Genomic DNA, 22,653 nt, shown 5'->3' on the forward strand with positions numbered 1-22,653 from the left:
GTATGTTGATTCCCCTATGAAATATGTTGCAAACAATGGTCTGCAGTTCGATAGGAACAATGATGATGTACTTAATTACAATACCAGAAGGAAAAATGACACTCATTACTCCATGTTAAGGTTGTCTTTACCTCAAACAGGTGTGTGCAATGACACGATTAAAATTTTTGGTAACTTATCCAATGATATAGCCAGTGTAGCATTATCATTCTGATCGCAGTGAGAAAAAACTAATTTGTATCAAAAATTGAAGTCACCCTAGAAATATATTTCTACGGACAGCTATGGGTGTGTTCAGTTGGTATTGCTACACTTTCTTTTCGGAATTCTTTTAATTGTATTTAACTGTTGGTTACCTGTAAAATAAAGATTAATCGTTAATAATGCACATATTAATTTTCGTGCTAGCTGAAAGAAATTATTGTTTACGCATGTGGGGGGATAGTGATTTGCTTGCACTGCGTTGGCTACCCTGTAAGCGGAACGCACTTCATTTTTTTCAACCATGTGCTTGTTGCGAACTAGGCATTCATGTTTCAAATTTGTTTAGAGGAAGAGTAGTAAGATGTCTCAACCTTCGTGGCCTGAGTTGAAACAAATTGAAGAAGAGAACAGACATGAATTAGTGATTGGATCGATGTATTCAAAAGTTATTGAAGAGTCAGGTGTAGATCCGTTCCTGTTCTCGTTGGTGAATTTAAATTATTTGAATATAAATGAAACGTGCTTGACGAGTGTTCCTGATGACATCGGCAGATTAATCAATTTGACAAGTCTGATTCTCTACTCCAATAATATAAGCAGCTTGCCGCAGACAATCGGGAAGTTGAGCAAACTCAAAATTCTTGATCTGTCTAGGAATAAGTTAGAATCAATCCCAGATGAGATCAGCGCTTTGGGACAGTTGTCGACTTTAAACTTAGGCACAAATATACTAACAAAGATCCCAAGTTTGGTTAAAAACACGAAACTTAGTATTCTCGATCTGTCTCACAATCAGTTTGAAGAATTCCCTGACGTTTGCCATTCGGAGCTTATCCATTTGTCTGAAATGAAACTCAACGGAAACAACATTAAAGAAGTACCGCCGACCATTGGTCAGTTGCCTGCAATGAAGATGCTCGATCTGAGTGATAATTCCATTGCAACAGTTCCAGGAGAATTATCGGACATACCAAAACTAAAAGGTAGCACTAGACATGCGCATTTTTTGCTATTGTAATAATCTTTATTGAACGTTTCTAATGTTGTTGTTTGTTGCAGAAGTAAATTTGAAGGGCAATAAATTAAGTGACAGGCGATTGTTGAAGCTAGTTGATCAGTGCCATGCGAAGCAAGTGTTGGATTATATCAGACAAAGTTGCCCCCGAGTGACTGGTGTAGCCGCATCTGGTCATGGTGGCAAAGGCAAAAAAGGAAAGAAAGGGAAAAAAGCTGAACATAGTGAATCGACTAACCACACATCAGAAACGGTAATGTAAAGCTACTTTTTTGCTTGTGTGATCTGGTCATCCAAACTAGTAAATAATGTAGTATTGCATAATTATACGTGTGTTGACAATCTGTTTCGTCTGCATGTATTGTGGAATGTGTTGTCATCGTGTAATAAACTGAAATGTAGTTTAGGTACCTGATATACTTCTTTTTAAGAACTGATCAGTTCTCACAACATGATCTGTTCATTAGTTTTTGCCCCACAGCTTGCAGATTCGTCGAAAAATCTTTTACCGCCATAAGCTACCGTTAAAATCTAAAGGTAGTGCTGTTTTAGTTAAGTATTACTATTTATTAAGAGGCATGGAAAGTTTTTTCAAATGCATATCATCATGTGTATATATGAATGTCACGGCATTCCATCTCACTTTACATGATGGCAAAAACACACACTGGACAACAGAGCTTCATAATCAGAATTCAAACATTGTTCATATGATCCATGTCAGTACTATCACACAGTGAAACGTGACTAATTTGGACATATTAGGCCTATCAACCAAATTGTGATATGTCCAAATTATAGTACAGTTTTAGAAAATGTTTATCTACAGCTGCAATTGCAGAGGGTACATGGTGATTAAATAAAAACAAGATGAACTGTAATATTATGAGAAATGCTGCACAGTATATTTAATTTAGCAGCCAAATAATGAAAAATAGCACAAAACATTAAAATTCCAATACTTTTTCAAAGGTTCATGTATACTACTGCACATACACATTACTGCGTGCGCATTTTAAAATGAAGTATATTTGCAACATTTAATGTAGAATAATACGTACTTAGCAGTTGTTTTCTGATGTCATCTACAATGATATGGTCCTAGCAATCAGAGGGGCACTACTGCTCAAATATTGATACCTTTGTAATATTTTCATTCTGGTTATATCAGTACTACACCTGCATCAGAATAGTGTTGATTGACAGTTGAGCATAGAGTGGGGAATGTTGTTAGACATAAATGGGAAGTGGAATATGGCTCCGATAGCAGCAGTTGTATGGTTCCATACTAAATTTGACACATTCACCGTTAATGTGCAATATTGAGTTTGCTTTGTGGAATCATAGTGGTCTTATTCATCTTTGTTAGCAGGGTAATTTTCTGTTGGTATCTGATTGGAAGTGGAAGATTTATTATACACCTTAACAAACTCGATATGTTGGCAAAAATACCTGTTCAAAGTTGTTGGTAGGCATGAAATGTCACTCTTAATTGTACTAAATCCTTTCTTTGGAAATTTTTATGAACAATTAATTCAGGAGCTCACTCGTAGTTTAAATGGTTGTGGAAACATACTTGACCTCTGGGCAGCAAATAATCCAGAGCAAATAGCGATCATCATGAAGAATACAGGGATTAGTCACCACAAACTCATTACAGCAAGACTGAATACCAAAACATCCAAACCCACCAAAAATAAATGCAAAACAATATGTATTTAAAAAAGCAGAAAAAATTTGATCGACGTCTTTGAGAGAGATAGCCACCTTTCCTTTCAAATTATGTAAGCATGAACAACATGGTTTAAATTCAGAGAAATAGCCACCCAGGAGGCTCACATCTCTGTGAGAGTATGTGCTTGGCCACCACAGGGCTGCAGCCCTTACAATGCTGCTTCCCTTTCCATACTGCAAGTGTATCCTTCCACTCTTCTTTTTTGCTCTTTGTCTTTCCATTGGATGGTATTCTTGGTGTCAGTTGTGCTTGGATCTGGTTGTAATTTTGGACACTTGTTTTCTCTCCTTCGAGCATTCTGTAACTTTCCATTATTAACTGACATTCTCTGTAAGTTGCTGGAACACATGGTCAGCAAGCAGCTGTGGCTCCTTGAGTCTTGGGCCTTTTGGCTGCATTTCAGGACATTTTTGTATAGGCCACTCCACTGCTAATAATTTGTTTCACCTGGAGTTCACTATCTGGACACCCTCTGCCCATCTTCAGCATCTCATCACTGTCTTTTTTTTTTTTTTTTTTTTTACCTACAGAAGGCTTGTGATAAGGCATGGTTGCCACCACATCCTTATTACATTATATGAGTGTGGTCTCCGGTGTCCACTTGCAAGTTTTGTAAAGAACTTTGTCGCGCCATAAATTCTGGGTTCAAGTGGATGATTAACTCAGCACCTCCCATACTGAAGAGAATAGTCCTGTAGGGCTCTGCACTGAATGTACCCCTCTTTTTGATGACCATCAATGGTTCGGCATCAACTATGTGGTATTTGGTTTCGCATTCCTTATATGCTGATGACTTTTGCTTTTATTATTGCTCCTCTAATATGAATGTTGCTGAGTGTTACCTGCAGAGTGCCCCACGAAAAGTGCAGTCATGGGCTCTCAACAATGGCTTTCAGTTTTCAGCCTCCAAGACTCGTGTTATGCACTTCTATTGTCATGGTACTCCTCACCCACTTAAAGTGCTTTACCGAGACAATCAGTTACTTGTAGTCAGCCATCAAGCTGGCTGGTCAGTTGTTTTCATTTAGACCCCAATTATGTTGGTATTTCAGGAAATGAAAAAGTTGGCCACCAGGATGGCAATTCTGGAAATAAGATTCCCAGAACTGGATCTTTGCTCATTTAAGCAGCATAGATTGCTGGAAGTCAGAATGGTCTGTCCTGCTCTCCCCAAACAAACTGAGGAAAACCAAGGAGACCACAACTGTGTGGCAGTCTTGCTTGCGGCTTCTCGCAGGGCGTCAGCCGACCCTGTTGACTCCGCATTGGTCACACTTGGTTGACCCATGGCCACATTCTCAGACATGAGGATCGCCCTCACTACCAATGCGGAGCCCACCTGATGGTGGCTTACATACTCATAGATTGCGCTAATGTGGCTGCTTTGAGGCAGCATCTTAATCTTCCCGACACACTCCCTCAGTTGCTAGTAGACAACGCCAAAGCAGTTGTTCTGGTGTTAAGTTTTACCACCAAAGGTGGTTTCTATTCATCCCTGTAAGACAGGACTTTCTGGGCTCATTGCCCCCTGAGGGTTTGGTGGAGCACCCCTCTCCTGCTCCCCCTCCCCCATCTGAAATCTCTCGTTGGTCTTTGCTTGGTACACCAGCCTGGCCTTAACCATTCCACATTTTCATTCTGTTTGTTGTTTCTCATTTTCTGGTTTTAATGTCTTATCTTGTCTGATCTTTTAATGATTTATCTGTGCTTTTTTCTGCTCTTTTATCTCCGCTTTTTTATTCTCTTACACTTAGGCTTTCCATGATTTGCCTTTTGCTTCTTTCCTTATACAACCATTCGTGGTTTGCCACTTTACAGATGAAGGGATTGATAACCTTACAGCTCAGTCTCTTTTGCTTCAAACCAACCAGGGTTTTTAAAGTGTGTTTTCCAGAACAATTTACAAATTATTATGCAGAATTGTATGGCATTATTATGGCACTTGAGAGAATTCTAACATCACTGACAAGGTTTCTTGTCTGTTCTGATCATCTCATTTTCTGACAGATGCATCATGTTTCAGTGGGAGACTGAATGGTTGAAGGTGACAGGAAACAAACTGTGATTGCTCAGATTGATCACACAAGGATGATGGACTTTGTCAGCCTCACAGTGGATTGATGTTCTGCTTACTAGGCTTTGCATCAGGCATAGCCCTTTAACACATGGCATCATCCTCCCGGCAGGAGGATCCACCACTCTAGGTGGTGCCACTTTCAGTTCAGCATATTTTGTCAATGTGTCTTATATACTGATGTCAGGGCAGCCCTCAGTCTCGATAGAGATCTGTCCGCCATCCTTGTCAATACTGATTCCAGTGTTATGAGAGTGGTGAAATTTTGTGAACTGTCGGGCCTCATTCTTAAATTGGTGGGGGAATGGAGGGAGACATAAATGCAGTTATAAACTGCTCTGACTGTCTTCACCCATGAGATAGGCACACTGCTGTTGAGTGCCCTTCACGTAAAACCACCACCATTGTTGTCATCCAAACCAACCAACGATTCTTAACTGTATGATATACTTGTTGGGTTTGACTTGATCCTCCTCCTTCCAAATTTTACAGAAGTGTGCATCGTGCAAGGAAGGTTGCCCATGTATATTCCATTTTTTGTCCATTTCTCTCTTTACACCCTTTCTTTCCAGCAAAGAAACTATGTTCAAAACCTGACATGGTAGCCATTTCATTGTGGTGGGGCCATGGAGTGAGTGGTCGTAAAGTACCTGCATGGGGTTAGCCTCTGACCATGAGGGAATTGTACTCCTGGTGCCTGAGATGGAAAATCCTCATGCAAGCCAGGGATTATGTGCCCATCATGGCTGGGTCATGGGGCCTCTGGGCAATGGTTTACTCGCAAGGTAATCATTGCAGTGGATGTGGCACCTATGGGGAGACCATCTGTTCAGAGTAGGTAGTACCATAGTGGGAAGATTCGCCCATGAAGCAAATTACTTTCTTCTGCTATTGGCCACAGGGCCTCAGCAGTCTTCTCATATCAAAAAGACTATTCCAACTCAGAGAGATAAGATTCCACAACATTTCATTCCATGTCTACACTGTGGGAAGAGGGATAAGTCAGACATCTGGGTGTGAAACACTTCAACCAATTCTTGGTATGTACTCGGGCTAATTGGGGTACTTTCACTGTGTAGAAACAATTATTTTTTGTTGGAAACATTGAAGACAATTTTGGGGAAGTTATCTGTAGGAAAATGTGAACTGGTTTGTTATTAAACTTCTTCTGCTACCCAAGTTACAGCTCTTAAAGCATGTGATCATATAGGTGATGTACCTGTGACCATTGACCCGCACACAGCTTTGAACATGTCCAAGAATTAGACTTCCACAGAACTCTTACATTCCAAACAGATGAGGAGCTCCAGACTAATCTCCAGTGGCGAGGCCTACATTTTATCAGAAGTGTGCAAAAGGGCCCAAAGATAATCTATGTATACAGGCACCTTTATCTTAGCCTTTGAAGAGATTGTCTTCCTGGAGAAAATGGTCATGATGTACAGGTGTGATGAGAAACCATATGTCCCACACCTATGATGTACTTAAGATGTTTACAGTTTGCACATATGCCATCCCACTGCATGGTGGATCTGAAATGCAGTAACTGGATGATCATAGCACAAAGACAGTCCTTGTGAGCATCCACCTTTGTGTATCAAGTGCGCAGAACATCAGCCACCACTTTCACCAATTTGGCCAGTTTTCAAGAAAGAACAGAAGATGGAGGAATACAAATCTACTGACTACTTGTCACATATATTGAAGCATGGAAGGAATATGAATACCTACATCCTGTGGATATTATGATCAATTGTGCTACCGTCGTCATGACCATTGTGTCATCATCCCTCCCTCCCTCCCCCCCCCCCCCCCAATAAGATCTCCCACCACCCACCTCTCCTCAGATTCCCACATTATTCTTCAGGAACCACTTGCTGCATCAGGCCAAAGAAGCACTCCCTTCTTTGTTGTCAACTGATGACAACACTCCCCTATGGTCTACCTCTTCCTAACAACTGCTGGTCTGGAGGCCCTATGCCAAACATAGGCAGAAGGGACCATGGCCTGTGGGTCCCAGTGTTGTCTGCTCTTAATCTGTCCCCCCATACTCAATAAATATAGCCCCTTGAAGGAGCTTTGTCCACCATAGGTTACAAAGTAAAAGAAAAAGAATTGGGACAAGGCTCCACCGGTGCCCCTGGAGGTGCCAAGTCCTCCCATGCAGTTGAATTCTGAGCTGATGTTTGTGGATGTTCTTCCATATGCACAGGTGACTGGCAGTGATCCTGTATTGTGGCTGGTTCTGTTGGCCACCATTCACATGATTCGGCGGAACTGTAATGGGTACTACTTTCACGTGCCAGAACACCACAACATTATTTCCTCTTCTTCTGCGGTTTGCATTGCTCTTAAAGAAACACACTTCACTCATGACTGTTCTCCAATTCTCCACGTTTATTTTGCATTTTGTAGAAACCGTGCTGGTCCCGAGAGGGCATCTGGAGGGGTCTGTACTTTGATTCGTACTGATTTCGTCAGTGAATGGATTCCCCTTTATACCTCATTGGAGGCAATAGCCCCCAGGGCTCAGCATTCATTTGCTGGGTAGGGCTTGGCGACTCCGGGGTTCCTGAGCTGGGGACTGGTAAGTGCCACCAGTCCCCTGTCACCGTAAGCTCTGAGCATACTTCAGCGACCACTGTGCGGCGCGGACGTGGAATGTTGTGTTTCTCAAGGAATGGGGATCTTGGCTTGACCGCCTGGATCGTGAGGATGGAATAAACCTCTATAAACAACGCCTCAATCTCAAGGTGTGCTGCGCGCTGATGAGATGCATGGCTGTTGAGGTGGAACAGTCATTAGCGGGCAACCTCTGGGGAACTTGTCGCACCTCAGTTGTGCAAGTCTTACCTAGGCATGTGGGGCTCTGTGTGGGGGGACTTCTAGTTCCCTAGCTGCTCATGGGACTGAGATGGAACCCTCGAACTCTTCTTCTTCTCCTCCTCCCAGCGGAAAGTGTGGGCCGCTGGTAGGTTCTAACACCCAATCTAACAAGAGGGCTCGTGTAGCCAGTTCTCCTGATTCGGTTAGTAGTAACAGAATGCATGCTGCTTCGCAGAATGTGTTTTTTATGATTAAAAGAAAAGAGGGGAATTTTGATAAAGTTTCACCATTTTATATACAGAAGGGCTTAGAAGGTATTGCTGGCACATTTAAATTTGTAAAGTGCTTGCGAAATGGCACCTTGTTTGTTGAAACTTCCAGCAAGTCCAGAACCTTCAGAAGGCACAATTTCTTGGGGAGTTTGCGCTAGAGACTGAATTTCACAATACCTTGAACTACAGCAAGGATTTTGTGATTTGCAGAGATCTCGTTGACATTCCCTAAGACGAACTGAAGGCTAAATAGTCCCGGGAAGGAATTGTTGACATGCATAACGTTATGAAATGGGTGGATGGTGCTCTCATGAAGTCTGACTCATTTATTCTTAAGTTTACCAGCACCATATTGCCAGAGCATGTGAAGGCAGGTTTCTTACGTCTCAGTGTACGGCCTTATTTCCCCAACCCCATGCGGTGTTTTAAATGCCAACACTTTGGACACACCACTCTCGGCTGTAGAGGGGAAGCCACTTGCGGGAAATGTGGTAAAGCCGCCCATGAGGGAGCTGGTTACTCCTCTCCTCCCAAGTGTGTCAACTGCTCTGGGATCACACTGTGTGGAGTAGGGAATGCAGAGTTTTCCTTGATGAACTGAAATCCAGGAACTTAAAACCACCAAACGCATCCCATATGGTGAGCAAAGAAAATCTAAAAGTCCATGCAGCCGCCCATGTTCGCTGCTTCCTTTTTTCCGTTCTGAAACAGCCAGTGTTGAAAACCAATGCCGCTACAGAAACGGAGGTTGCTACGGCCAGCACTAGCACCTGCGTTTGTCAATGTACGTGTGCTGCTGCCGTTCCTGTGAAGCCTGCTGCTCCCCCCCGGCCTTTTGACCAAGCCGTGGTAGCTGACATCATGGAACTTCCTGCCCCTTCCCGGGTCCAGTCTTGTGCACTACCCAGTGCTGCTACACCTCCTACTGCTTCTGAGGTTTTGGCTCCAGTGCCACCTCAGTTCCGAAAATCTAAGCCAAAGCTCAAGGTAAAGACTCGCCCGCTGAAGGAGACTGAAGTTATACAGTCTGCTGATGTTGATGTCATTCTCTCTGACGTCTCTCTAGACTCCTATTCAGAGGCGACGGAGGTGATGTCAGACTGGGGCAATCATCTTGCCCCAAAACTGAGCCTCCACCTGATGTGGGCTCTCCTCCCCGACAGAAAGTGAGGATGAAGGAACTCCCACCCTGATAGATGGCTCCCATTATACAGTGGAACATGAATGGACTCCAGACACATGTGGAGGAACTGCACCTCCTAGCAAGGCAACGCCCCCTGTGCGTGTGTTTACAGGAAACACATTTAAAACCACCTGATGCTCCTGTACTATGGGGCTATACGTTATATCACAAGGATGACCTGACTGGGGGAAGGGCCAAAGGCAGAGTCGCCGTGTTTGTCAATAATGACCACCACTTCTCTGCTCTCCCCCTGGATTCTGACCTGCAAGCAATTGCAGTTGAAATTCATTCACGCCGGAGGCTTACCGTTTGCTCCCTTTATTTACCCCCTCTGGATGCAGTGACCTTAGACACGCTGAGATCTTATTGAACAACTCCCCCACCCATTTCTCATCCTGGGAGACTTCAATGCCCATCATGTCCTGTGGGGCTCCATTTCTCTTTGTGCCCGAGGTCGAATTTTGGAGAGCCTCCTAACATCTCAAGTGTTGTGCATCCTCAACACAGGTACTCAGACTCATTTCTCTACTGCTACTGGGTCATTCTCAGCCATTGACCTATCTTTCTGCTCTCCAACCCTCACTAACTGTTCACTGGGAGGTCATTGACGACATTCATTCCAGCGATCCCTTCCCCATCCGCATTAATCTCCTGTACAGTGTATTGCTGGAGCAGAGGCTGCCATCATGGTAGATGATTGGCAGGGCTAACTGGGAACTGTTCACTTGGTTGGCTGTCTTTGAATGCCACGACAGCGTCCAGAAATGGGTGTATCACATCACTCTTGTGATCCATCATGCTGCTGACATGTCCATACCAAAGTCTTTTGGCCCTCTTAAGCGGTGCCTTGTGCCTCGGTGGACAGAAGAGTGCCGTTCAGCCATCTGGGACAGACTTGCGGCTCTTTAGCGATTTAAATGCCGCGCAACAGCGGTCAATCGTACAGCCTTTCGCAATCGCGAGACCCAGGGCATGCCGTGTCATTCAAGAGAGCTAGAAAAGGTCATGAGCAGGAGTTCCTGGACTCCATCAACCATTCCACTTGTTCCACAAAAGGATGGGAAGCCATCTGGAGGATTTCCGGTAAACTCAGCCGTTTACCAATAGCTGCAGTCCTGAACAAGGGATGCCTCCAAACGACACCCAGAGCCATTGCTCAGACACTGGGAGAGCATTTTGCACAAAGTACTTCCGCAACCCAGGATCCAGCATTTCGTCGCTACCGTGCGACTGTCAAAAGAGCAAACTTCGACTTCCGGTCAGACAATTCTGAGGCCTACAACTCCCCTTTCTCCATGTGGGAACTTGAATCAGCACTTACTGAGACTTCCGATACTGCACCAGGTCACGACCGCATCTGGTACTCCATGCTTCGACATCTGCCATCGGCATCAAAGGAAATCCTCCTCGAATGTTTTAATCTCGTATGGCAGACAGGAGTGTTCCCCACCTCGTGGAGGGAGGCAATCCTCATCCCTCTCCTCAAACCAGGAAAGGACCGCACATGTTACAGTAATTATCATAGTATCACCTTGACAAGCTGTGTCGAAAAGACCCTGGAACGGATGGTTAACTGTTGTCTGGGCTGGCTGTTAGAGACCAGACAGCTCCTTAGCCGCTTTCAGTGTGGATTCTGAAAATTTAAATCCGCGGTCGACAACCTGACCCTCCTAGAGGCGGCAATTCAGCAGGCTTTCCTCCGTCAGCATCACTGTATTAGTATCTTTGATATCAGTAAGGCATATGATACTACTTGGACACTGTATTCTTGCACAACTGCATCAGTGGGGCTTCTGTGGCCACCTCCCCATTTTCATTAGGTCTTTCCTGTCTCAGCAGTTTTTTCGGACCTGCGTTGGTAACACACTGTCTGATTGCTTGGAGCAAGAGAACGGTGTCCCCCAGGGCAGTGTTTAAAGTGTTACTCTCTTTGCCATAGCCATCAGCAGCATAACGTCTACAGTGAGGAGTCCAGTACAGTGCTCCTTATTTGTGGATTACTTTGCTGTCAGTTGCAGCTAACAGTGCAGCGGTTAGAGGAGTGGGCTGCAAAGACTGGTTTTTGGTTTCCTGCCGATAAGTGTGTTTGTGTTCATTTTAATTGTTCTCGTCGTCTTTTTACTTTGCCTGCCTTGCATATGGGGGATGCTGTCCTACATTTTAGAGACACAGTGCGTTTTCTGGGCCTAATTTTTGGCTCCAGGTTGTCATGGCTGCCACGCATATGTGACTTGAAAGCCAGAACCCTGAAGGCACTGAACATCCTCAATGCCTCAGCCACAGGTCTTGAGAAGCGGACAGGGTGCGTCTCCTTCAGTTTTATTGAGATTTTGTGTGTTCACGGCTGGACTATAGGTGCACAGTGTATGGGTCAGCAAGGCCATCTTATTTGCAGATCCTTGACGCTGTGTACCATGCTGGGATTCGACTGGCCACAGGTGCTTATCGGACCAGTCCCATACCCAGCCTCTGCTGAGGCTGGGGAACAGCCACTTACCATCCGGTGGCAGCTCCTGCTGGTGTGCCGGGCTTGTAAGTTTCTTGTAGCTCCCAGTTCGCCTACTCACCATCTTGTTGCTCATCCACCTCCGAACCGCCTTTTTTCCCCACTGTCCCCCAAGTTACGTTGCTGTTTGGGATCCGTGTGCAACGTGTGCTAGAGTCCCTCGGTGTGGAGTCTGTACAACCCCAAATCCTGGGTTTTAACCGCCTGCCACTGTGGTTACTGAAGAGGCCGGGAGTGATTTTTGATTTATTGCCGTACAAGAGAGATTGCACTCCTGCCACCATTTTTAATGCAGCATTTTCTGCCATTTTATCTGAGCACCACAACTATGTAGCTGTTTTTACGGATGGGTCGAAACAAGGGGATTCCGTTGGTTGCTCAGTTGTTTTTCCGGATCGTGTCCTCTAGGTCCAACTGCCTCAGACTTTTACTGTCTTTGATGCAGAATTGTCTGTGATCTTGTGGGCACTGGAGCAGATGAGACATTCTTCCTCTCCTAAATTTCTTGTCTGTTCTGATTCACTCAGTGCCCTTAACTCATTGCAACGTTTGTATCCGGCAGATAAAATAGTCCAGACCATCCAGGATGTCCTCTTCCGACTACAGTGACTGGGGAAGGTTGTTGCTTTCTGCTGGGTTCCGGGGCATGTCGGCATTGCTGGGAATGAAAAGGCAGATCTCGCAGCCAAGTCCTGTAGCATTCTTGTTGCTATGTACTGGAGGCAATAGTGGTGCAGGTGCAAACTACCACAGCGATTACATTTGCAACATGCACCTACCTTCAGGTAGGCCACTTATGTTGAATTGACCACAGCAGTCCAACTGCTCCCACAGCTTCAGTCTCCTGCTCCCCTGTGGGTGAGTACTATTTTGTCTGGTAGAGACTTAAAATTGATCAGCTTCTCTCAGACCATTATCTGTGCAATCTCAATGGTGGTTCTCTTAACCTTTTCAGTGCTGCTCATGGCACCTTTTCAGCTATCGTCCTAATGATATTTATCCCTTAATCTTTTTACACTGGTCCCTACAAAAGGATCACTTTTTTGGTGATCCTGTTTCTTTGCCACCAACAGACAGTGACTACCAAGTTGCACATTTCACAGGGCCATCTGGCCCTCGTATGCCTCTGCTGTTCCATTCATTACCTCCGTCTGACTCTGTTCATGAAGTAGTGCATGGTGTCTCAGGTGTCTTCATCCATGCCACTGGAACTGCTGTTTCCATTTCTACAGGTGCCCCCAGTGCTGTGGTGGATCAAAGACGTTAAGATGTTGCAGTAGATATTCAGGATCACCAACAAACCCTGCAACAACTCAGACGACATCTTCCACAGACCAACCATATCATTGTTGAGGGACTTCATGGTGAGGCTCACTATCTAATCAAATGCAGTACAAAAGAATGCTGCGAGTGCTGTGTGTCCTCTGTAGGGATGTATACCTCTTTGAATTGTGTAATGGTCCCCCTCACTGACTGGAACTACTTCAGGCTCTTGGCTATTCCCAAGACACAGCCACAGGCCCTGATGATCCACAACATGAATGTTCACCAAAGGCAACATCTCAGGTTGTCCAACCATATTGGGCTCCAATCTGCCTGTCTCTCGTAATGGGAAAAATAGCATAGCTGTCCCAGTCCTTAAGACAGGAAAGAACTCAATCCTCTAAACAGTTACCTGCTAATTAGCCTGACCATTCTACTTGAAAGGATGATGTTAGGTTCTCATATCTCGAGGCATTGTGTATCTCTAATGGTATATTATTTGGGAAGGGCAATCGAGAATCGACCGTGTGTTTATAGTTCGAAGCATCCACCTGACAGGCATTTTTCTAAATGCCAAAGTCGTAACACAGTCTTCTTTGATCTGCAAAAGGCACAAGAGACTGCTTGGTGTAATCTTATTTCACTTTTTCCCCATAACTGGAGATTTAGAGGCTCCCTACTGTTATTATTCATTGGTTTTTATCCCACTGGTTGTTTCAGGTTAGCCAGCACTTCTCTGCATCCAACATTTCCAAGAGAAATGCATTGAGATCTTCAGCCCACTTTCTTGATGTCTTATGGCAGTCCCGCTCATTCTCCATCTCTTGGGCAAGGACACTGTCCTTGGTGCGTTTTCCACCATACACTATGCAGTGTTGCTTTCTGTGCTGCCGATGACCATGGACTTCTTAGCATCTTATCCAACACAGTAGCCAGTCCGTTGTGGTGGGGCACCATGTACCCTGTTGGCTGTAGCCCCTAGCAACACAGGGATCGCTCTGATGATGCATGCGCTGTTAACTTCCCACGTATGCCAACGAGTAGATGCCCATCACCCTGGGGCATCGGGACTCCCAGTAATGGCCATCCTGCCAGGTGGCCTTTGCTGTGGCTGGGCGGCACCCGTAGGGAGGGCCCCTGGTCAGAGTGGGTGGCATCTGGGCGGATGACATGCCATGAAACTTAGTACATCACCTCTTGCTGGTGGTTACCGCCAGCAGTCTCCAAGCAGGCGAAGTCTAACTTCAATGCTAAGAAATAGGACCCCAAATCGTTCCCCTCCCGGGTCACACCATGGGAGGAATGCCAGGCTAAGGATGGCAGTGAAGTTTATTCACTCCGGTACCTCGTATGTACAAGAGTTGATGGGGAATATTTCATGTCTATGAGGCTTTTGCTTTTGTTTTTTTAGCATTTGGAGGACAGGTTTGGGGAGGTAGAGGGCTTGTCCAAAATCCACTCTGGATCAGTCTTGATAAAAACAGCATCCTCTGCCCAGTCATGGGCATTACTCGCTTGTGGCATGTTGGGGGATGTTTGTTACCATCACGCCTCATAAGAGCTTAAATATGGTCCAGGGTGCTACATTCCACAAGGACCTTCTTTTGCAGCCTGACAATGAGCTCCGCGCCAATTTAGAGCTGTGAGGTGTTCATTTCATCCGGCACATCGAGGGTTCGAGGGATAATCAGGTTGCCACCAGTGTCATCATCTTCGACTTAGAGGGTGACACATTGCCCGAGAATGTCAAGATGATGGTCTATCACTTTGACTTCAAGCCATATATCCCTCCGCTGATGCGGTGTTTGAAGTGGTGGGAGTTTGGCCATATGTCTTCCCCTATACTTCCAGTGTCACATGTCGAGATTGTGGATGTCCATCACATCCCAATACTCCATGTGCCCCATCCTCCACCTGTGTCAACTGCGGAGAGCATCATTCATCTTGCTCACCAGACTGCAGGATTTTACAGAGAGAGAGGAAAATCGTGGAATATTAGACCCTGGACTGACTGTCCTACACTGAGGCTAAGGGGAAATTTGAGCGCCTACATCCTGTAGTTATGATCTCCTCTTACACTGCCGATATGAGAACAGTTGTTGCCCCATCAGTTCCTTGCATTCTTGTTGCCTCTCAGAACCAGAAGACTACACCTGCCACCTCCCTCCCTGTTTCTCCTGCACCATCGGGGATATCAGTCCCCACTTCTGAGCCAGAGAAGCATAAGTCTTCTTCGGCTCCACTTGCTAGGAATGGGTCCCTTGGGTCACTCCATTCCCAGATTTATGCTAGTGGGAAAGATGACACCCGCCAGCAGCTGAAAAGCCCAAAAGCAGCTGGTTGTAGGGCTTCACACTCATCCTCTGTCCTGAAGACTGAAACAGTGAAGTCCTCCCAGCCAGGGAAACCAAAGGAGCAGTGAGACAAATCGAAAAGGATCATCCCCAAGACCAAGGGTATTGCGGTGGCACCCACACCACCGTTATCTACCAGCTCTGCCTCTGCGTCAGCAGATGAGGTGGAGATTCTGGCGTCCGCTGAGGACCAAGATCTCGCCGGACCCTCAGACCCAATGGATATAGACTGCTCAGGCAAAAGTCAGTGACAGCAAGTGACCCTAAGATGTAAACTGCTTCATTGAATGTGATTCTTGAGTTTCTCCCGGTGTGTTTGCTAATCAAAATATCCACAGGTGTACTGCCGGTCTATAGTGTCCAACGGGCACAATATTTCGGCGATCAAACATGTCGTCATCATCAGGTGAACTGACGGACTGAGCTCCTGTGAACGTGCCGGCACGGAGATCCGTACGCTATGGCTGCTCAGGGGGAACTGGGTTCGGTCGCGGCGGCGGCCAATTTAAATACCCGCGGCACGCTCCCTCCGCCGTCTGCGCCCCGCGCCACGGTAGCGCGGTGGAACAGATTGCGACGGCGTCTGAGATGACGTCGGTGTGATGGCTCTGTCCGCCGTGGTCGTCACAACTATGCGTTTGCTCGATTTACTCTTGATTAACCCAATCGCTGGTTCCCAAGCCTTGCTAAGATTATAGCCATGCGGCACGCTCCCTCCGCCGTCTGCGCCCCGCGCCACGGTAGCGCGGTGGAACAGATTGCGACGGCGTCTGAGATGACGTTGGTGTGATGGCTCTGTCCGCCGTGGTCGTCACAACTATGCGTTTGCTCGATTTACTCTTGATTAACCCAATCGCTGGTTCCCAAGCCTTGCTAAGATTATAGCCACAGTCACGGTTCATGAGGTCATCATTGGTGCGAATTTCGATGGCCTCTCTAACAACGCTGTCCAGTATCTCGACGTCTGTACCAGAATCCTCGTGCGGTCATACTCCATAGCATGATTTTCCGACAAACAATGTTCAGCGACCGCCAACTTGCTCGGATACATCAGTCGAGTGTGCCTCTGGTGTTCACGGCATCGATCCTCGACGGTACGCATCGTCTGACCAGTATACGACTTCCCACATTGACACGGAATCTGCTACACACCAGCCTTCCTCAAACCGAGGTCATCTTTGGCTCCCCACCAGTGCACGAGTTTTATTCGGAAGACAAAACACAGTTCCGACCCGGTGTTTCTTCAGAATGCGGGCGATTTTCCCCGAGAGTGCGCCTGTGTATGGAATAAATGCAGTGCCTACCTCCTTCCTCGTGACTTCATCCATCTCATCAGGTTGTGATGCAGTGGTTGGGCGGAGAGCACGTTGGATCTGCCACTCTGAGTACCATTTTTTCGAAATACAGTTCTCAGATGTTCCAATTCCTGGGGTAGACTCTCTGTGTCAGAGATAGTGCGCGCCCTATGTACTAGAGTTTTAAGTACCCCATTCCTCTGTGAAGGGTGGTGGCAGCTGTCTGCGTGCAAATACAGATCAGTGTGTGTTGTCTTTCGATACACCCCATGACCTAGGGTGCCGTCAGCCCTTCTCCTGACCAAGACGTCAAGGAAAGGTAATTTACCCTCCGTTTCTGTCTCCATAGTGAATTTGATGTTGGGGTGTATGGAGTTTATATGTGTAAGAAAGTCAAGGAGTTTATCCATACCATGTGGCCAGATGACGAACGTGTCGTCCACGTAACGGAAAAAGCAAGGTGGTTTCCATTCGGATGATGACAGGGCTTCCTCCTCGAAGTTCTCCATGTACAAATTCGCTACCACCGGTGAGAGTGGGCTACCCATGGCGACTCCTTCCATTTATTCGTAGTATTCTCCATTAAAAAGAAAATACGTGGAAGTCAAGACATGCCTAAAAAGTTCAGTGGTATTCTCGTCAAACCTCTGACCAATCAACTCTAGCGACTCTCGCAGGGTACCCTCGTAAACAAGGAAACGACGTCAAAACTCACCATGATATCTGACTCATCCAACCTGAAGCTATCAAGGCGTTTAACAAAATCCACGGAATTACAGATGTGATGAGGGCATTTACCCACATAAGGACTTTATATTCCCGTCAGGTATTTGGCCAACAAATATGTAGGTGCCCTGATGTTGCTGACAATGGGGCGTAATGGTACCCCCTTTTTGTGAACCGCTGAGACTATATGGACTCCTGAAGGTTCACAAAGAGGGGGTACCATCGAAATTCGCACCAATGATGACCTCATGAACCGTGACTGTGGCTATAATCTTAGCAAGGCTTGGGAACCAGCGATTGGGTTAATCAAGAGTGAATTGAGCAAACGCACCACGGCGGACAGAGCCATCACACCAACGTCATCTCAGACGCCGTCGCAATCTGTTCCACCACGCTACCGTGGCGCGGGGCGCGGACGGCGGAGGGAGCGCGCCGCGGGCGGAGGGTATTTAAATCGGCCGCCGCCGCGACCGAACCCAGTTCCCCCTGAGCAGCCATAGCGTACGGATCTCCGTGCCGGCACGTTCACAGGAGCTCAGTCCGTCAGTTCACCTGATGATGGCGACATGTTTGATCGCCGAAATATTGTGCCCGTTGGACACTATAGACCAGCAGTACACCCGTGGATATTTTGATTGCTTCATTGAATGTTCCATGCCTTCCCAGTCCTACAGTGATGTCTTCGTTCACTGCCTGGCTGAGCTATGGCAACTGCTAAGCTCTACACCTGCTTTCTGTGTTGCCCTCCACGAAACCTGGTTCCCAACAATATGGACCCCTGTCCTCCGTGGCTGTATGGGATACTACAGGAACTGTAGCGACTATAATAGTGTGTCACGAGGAGTTTGCGTTTGTCCTAAACAGTCTGTAGTGAAACTGTGCCCCTTCAAACCCCTCTTGAAGCTGTGGCTATCAGAATAAGGGTGACGAAGGAAATAACTGTCTGCAATGTATATCTTCCGCCAGATGGTGCAGTATCCGTGAATGTATTAACTGCACTAATTGATCACCTTCCTAAACCTTTCCCACTTTTGGGAGATTTTAACGCCCATAACTCCTTGTGGGGTGGCACCGTGCTTACTATCCAACACAGAGATGTCAAAACTGTACTGTCTCAGTTTGACCTCTGCCTATTAAATACTGGGGCCACCACACATTTCAGTGTGGCTCATGGTAGTTACTCGGCCATTGGTTTATCAATTTGCAGCCCAGAATTTCTCCCATCTGTCCACTGGAGAGCACATGATGACCTGTGTGGTAGTGACTACTTCCCCATCTTCCTGTCACTGCACCAGTGTCAGACCCATGGATGTCTGCCCAGATGGGCTTCAAACAAGGTGGACTGGGAAACATTCACCTCTGCTGTCACCGTTGAATCTTCCTCACACAGTAAAATCGATATGATGGTTGAGTAGGTGACAACAATCGATCCTGTGGCAGAAAACGCGATGCCTCGCTCTTTAGGGTGCCCCCTGCGAAAGGCAGTTCCTTGGTGGTTGCCGGAAGTTGCTGAAGCAGTTGAGGAGCGTCGGCGAGCTCTACAGCGGCATAAGCAGCACCCTTCCCTGGAGCACCTTAAAACCCTTAAATGGATCTGTGCTTGTGTTCGCCAACTTGTCAAATGACAGAAGCAGGAGTGTTGGGAGAGATAAGTCTCGACCATGGGGTGCCATACGTCACCTTCCCAAGTCTAGCAGAACATCAAACGTGTTTTTGGATACCAGACCCCAACAGGTGTTCTCGGTGTTAACATATCTACCAATGCAAACGCGATTGCTGAGCACTATGCTCAAGCCTCTGCATCAGAGAAGTACCCATGGCGTTTCGCACTCCCAAACAACGGCAGGAAGGGAAAGTCCTCTCGTTCACTACATGCCACAGTGAATCCTATAACACCCCATTTACAGATTTACAGAGTGGGAGCTCCTCAGTACCCTTGTATATTGCACCGACACAGCTCCTGAGCCAGATTGGATCCTCATTCAGATGATTAAACGTCTCTCATCTGACTACAAGTGACATCTCCTCGTCATCTTCAACCAGACCTGGTGCAATGGTGACTTTCCATCACAGTGGCAGGAGAGCACCATTATTTCGGTGCTCAAACCCAGTAAAAACTCCCGTGATGTGGATAACTAGAGACTCATCAGTCTCTCAAACATTCTTTGTAAGCTGCTGGAATGTATGGTGTGTCAGTGGTTGGGTTGGGTCCTGGAGTCAAGTGGCCTACCGGCTCCGTGTCAGGGCAGCTTCCGCCAGGGTCACTCTACCATTGATAATCTTGTCCCTTGAGTCCGCCATCCAAATGGCCTTTTCCAGACACCAGCACTTGGTTGCCATCTTTTTGATTTACGAAAAGCATATGACACCATCTGGCGACATAGCCTTGCCACATTATATGAGTGGGGTCTCTGAGGCCCGCTCCAGATTTTCAATCCAAAATTTCCTGCTCCTCTGTACTTTCCGTGTCCAAGTTGGTGCCTCCATAGTTCCTCCCACATCCAGGAGAATGGGGTCCTGCAGGACTCTGTATTGAGTGGCTATGAATGGTCTAGCAGCAGCTATAGGGCCATTCGTCACACCTTCTCTGTATGCAGACGGCTTCTGCGTTTCTCACTGCTCCATCAGCACTGGTGGTGTTGAGCAGTGCCCACAGGGAACCATCCATAAGGTGCAGTAATGGGCTCCAGTTCAGTTTCCAGTTTTCGGCCGCAAAGTCCTGTGTTATGCACTTCTGCCGGTGTCATACCATTCATCCGGAACCAGAACTTTACCTTAATGATCCACTCACTGTAGTGGAGACATCGATTCTTAGGACTGGTTTTCAACACCCGATTGACTTGGCTTTCTCACCTTCGTCAGCTGAAGTGAAAGCATCTCAATGCTCTCCACTGCCTGAGCAACACCAACTTGGGTGCAGGTAGCTCTACGCTGCTGCAGCTCTACAGAGCCCTTGATAAATCCCGGGTGTCTGGTTTATGGTTCGGTGGCACCCTCTGCGTTGCGTTTGCTCGACTCAGTGCATCACTGTGGTGTTCACCTAGCGACAGAAACTTTCAGGACGAGTCTGGTGACGAGTTGTCCTGGTGGAGGCCTGCTTTCTTTATAGGAGATAACTGCAAACCACAGGGAAGAAGTCCTGCACGTGTTTTGCAGATAGCACCCAGGCACTGGTGTTTAGGAGAGACTACTGAGTGGGAGCTCTACTAAATGCAAAACTCATCACCATACAACACAGGTGTGAATAGTGGCCCAACAGAGGTCACTAGTCCATTGATGGCAATGAAAAGGGTTGGTTGGTTGGTTGGTTGGTTGGTTGGTTGGTTGGTTGGTTGGTTGGTTGGTTGGTTGGTTGGTTGGTTTAAAAGAGGGGGAGAAGGGACCAAACTATTAGGTCACCGGTGCCTTGTTCCCGGTAAAGTAATTACACAAGGGAAAGAAGAAAAGAAAGCAGACCTACAGCACAATAACAGGAGAAAGGACGAACCAGAAGAATGACATGAGGACAACCAAAACTACCATGGACAAAACAGGAAAAGAAAACCACAGAGAAGCAAGAAACAGGTAAAAGGGGGAAAAACAAGAGAGCAGATGACCGTGCCTGGCCCACCATGAGAATAAAAAGAAAAAACTAGCCACTCTGCGACACATTAAAACATCCACCCTAAAAGCATTAGAGTGGAGAACACTATGGGACAAAGTACATGAGCGAAAGCTTATATAGAATGATAAAACCTACCATCAAGTATAAAATGTAAAACTAAATTGGCCATTGTCAGCTAAAATTAATGGCAGTGAGTACAGTGACTGAAGAGTCTGTCGCAGGGCTGCCAAACAAGGACAGCTCACAAAGATATGGGCCACTGTCAACTGGATGCCGCACCAACACTGAGGTGAGTCATCACGGCCCAGAAGGTAGCCGTGTGTCACCCAAGCGTGGCCAATGCAGAGCTGGCACAGAACCACAGTGTCTCTGTGAGAGACTTGAATGGAGGACCACCACACATTCATAGTCTCCTTAATGGTACACAGTTTTTTGTGCGTGCTGAGGTTATGCCATTTCGTCTCCCAAAGCCACAAAACCTTGCAGCATAGTACTGAATGCAGAGAAGCAGATCTCCATAAGCAGTTTCCGCATAGCCTGTTTGGCCAGCCTGTCGGCAAGTTCGTTGCCTGGGATTGCGATGTGACCTGGCATCCAGACAAACACCATTGAATGATTGGACCATTTCAGGGCATAGATGGACTCCTGGATGGTAGCGACCAAATGATGATGAGGGCAACACTGGTCAATAGCTTGTAGGCTGCTCAAAGAGCTAGTACACAGAAGAAACGACTCCCCAGGGCATGAACGGATGTGCTAAAGAGCACGACATATAGCCACCAGCTTGGCAGTGAAAACACTGCAGCCATCGGGCAAGGAATGCTGTTCAATATGTCCTCCATGGGCATAGGCGTGACCATCAGCCATCAAGCCATCAGTGTAAAACACTTGTGACCTTGGTACATGTCAAGAATCGAGAGGAAGTGGCAGCGGAGAGTCGAGAGGTTGACTGAATCCTTAGGGGCATGTTAAAGGTCCAGGCGAAGCCCCAGCCTAGATGTACACCATGTGGGTGTAAGTGAATGGACCTCAAGTATAGGTGGTAAAGGCAAGGACTCCAGTTTGGAAAGAAGGGATTGGAAACGATCTGCAATTGTAAGCCCTGACCTGGGTCGCCGATGTGAGAGATGAACTGCCGTCGATGGGAGAAGGAGACGGTGATTCGGATGCGCAGCGTAACTATGAACGTGTGTAACATAACTAGCCAGCAGTTGTACATGCCTAGCACTATGTCCAAGGTTAACACACTCTGCTTCCTTGACCATACATCTTGGGGTGGGAATCTTGCTACTGTTGTTCATATTTACTGGGTCCTTGTTTTGTCCTGGCTGGACTATGGTTGCTAGGTTTATGGCTCGGCTATGCCTTTAGTTCTGAAATTGCTAGCCCCAGTACACCTCTGTGGCATGGATCTGGCCACTGGTGCCTCTCTGACTAGACCCATAGACAGTTTTCTTGCTGAGGAAAAGATCTTCCCTCTTCAGATTTGATGGTACTAGTTCTGGGTCTCCAATTCCCTGATCACCCCACACATCCCCCCCCCCCCCCCCCATGAGTTCCAGGATGCTACCATCTGTTACACTGACAGCTCTGAAA

At 46.7% G+C, this 22,653-nt stretch overlaps 1 protein-coding gene across 1 annotated transcript in view; it reads left to right on the plus strand.

The window, feature by feature from the left end:
- Positions 1 to 455: 455 nt before the first annotated feature.
- LOC126285319 (leucine-rich repeat-containing protein 47-like) overlaps positions 456 to 22,653 on the plus strand; it is an 84,293-nt gene continuing 62,095 nt past the window's right edge. Inside the window, exons 1-2 of the mRNA XM_049984620.1 lie at positions 456 to 1,187; positions 1,264 to 1,472. Coding sequence (XP_049840577.1) covers positions 566 to 1,187; positions 1,264 to 1,472 — 831 coding nt within the window. The 5' untranslated portion in view covers positions 456 to 565. The remainder of the gene's footprint in view (positions 1,188 to 1,263; positions 1,473 to 22,653) is intronic.

This window comes from Schistocerca gregaria, chromosome 8, assembly GCF_023897955.1.
Source record: "Schistocerca gregaria isolate iqSchGreg1 chromosome 8, iqSchGreg1.2, whole genome shotgun sequence".
Classification (NCBI taxonomy): Eukaryota; Metazoa; Arthropoda; class Insecta; order Orthoptera; family Acrididae; genus Schistocerca; species Schistocerca gregaria.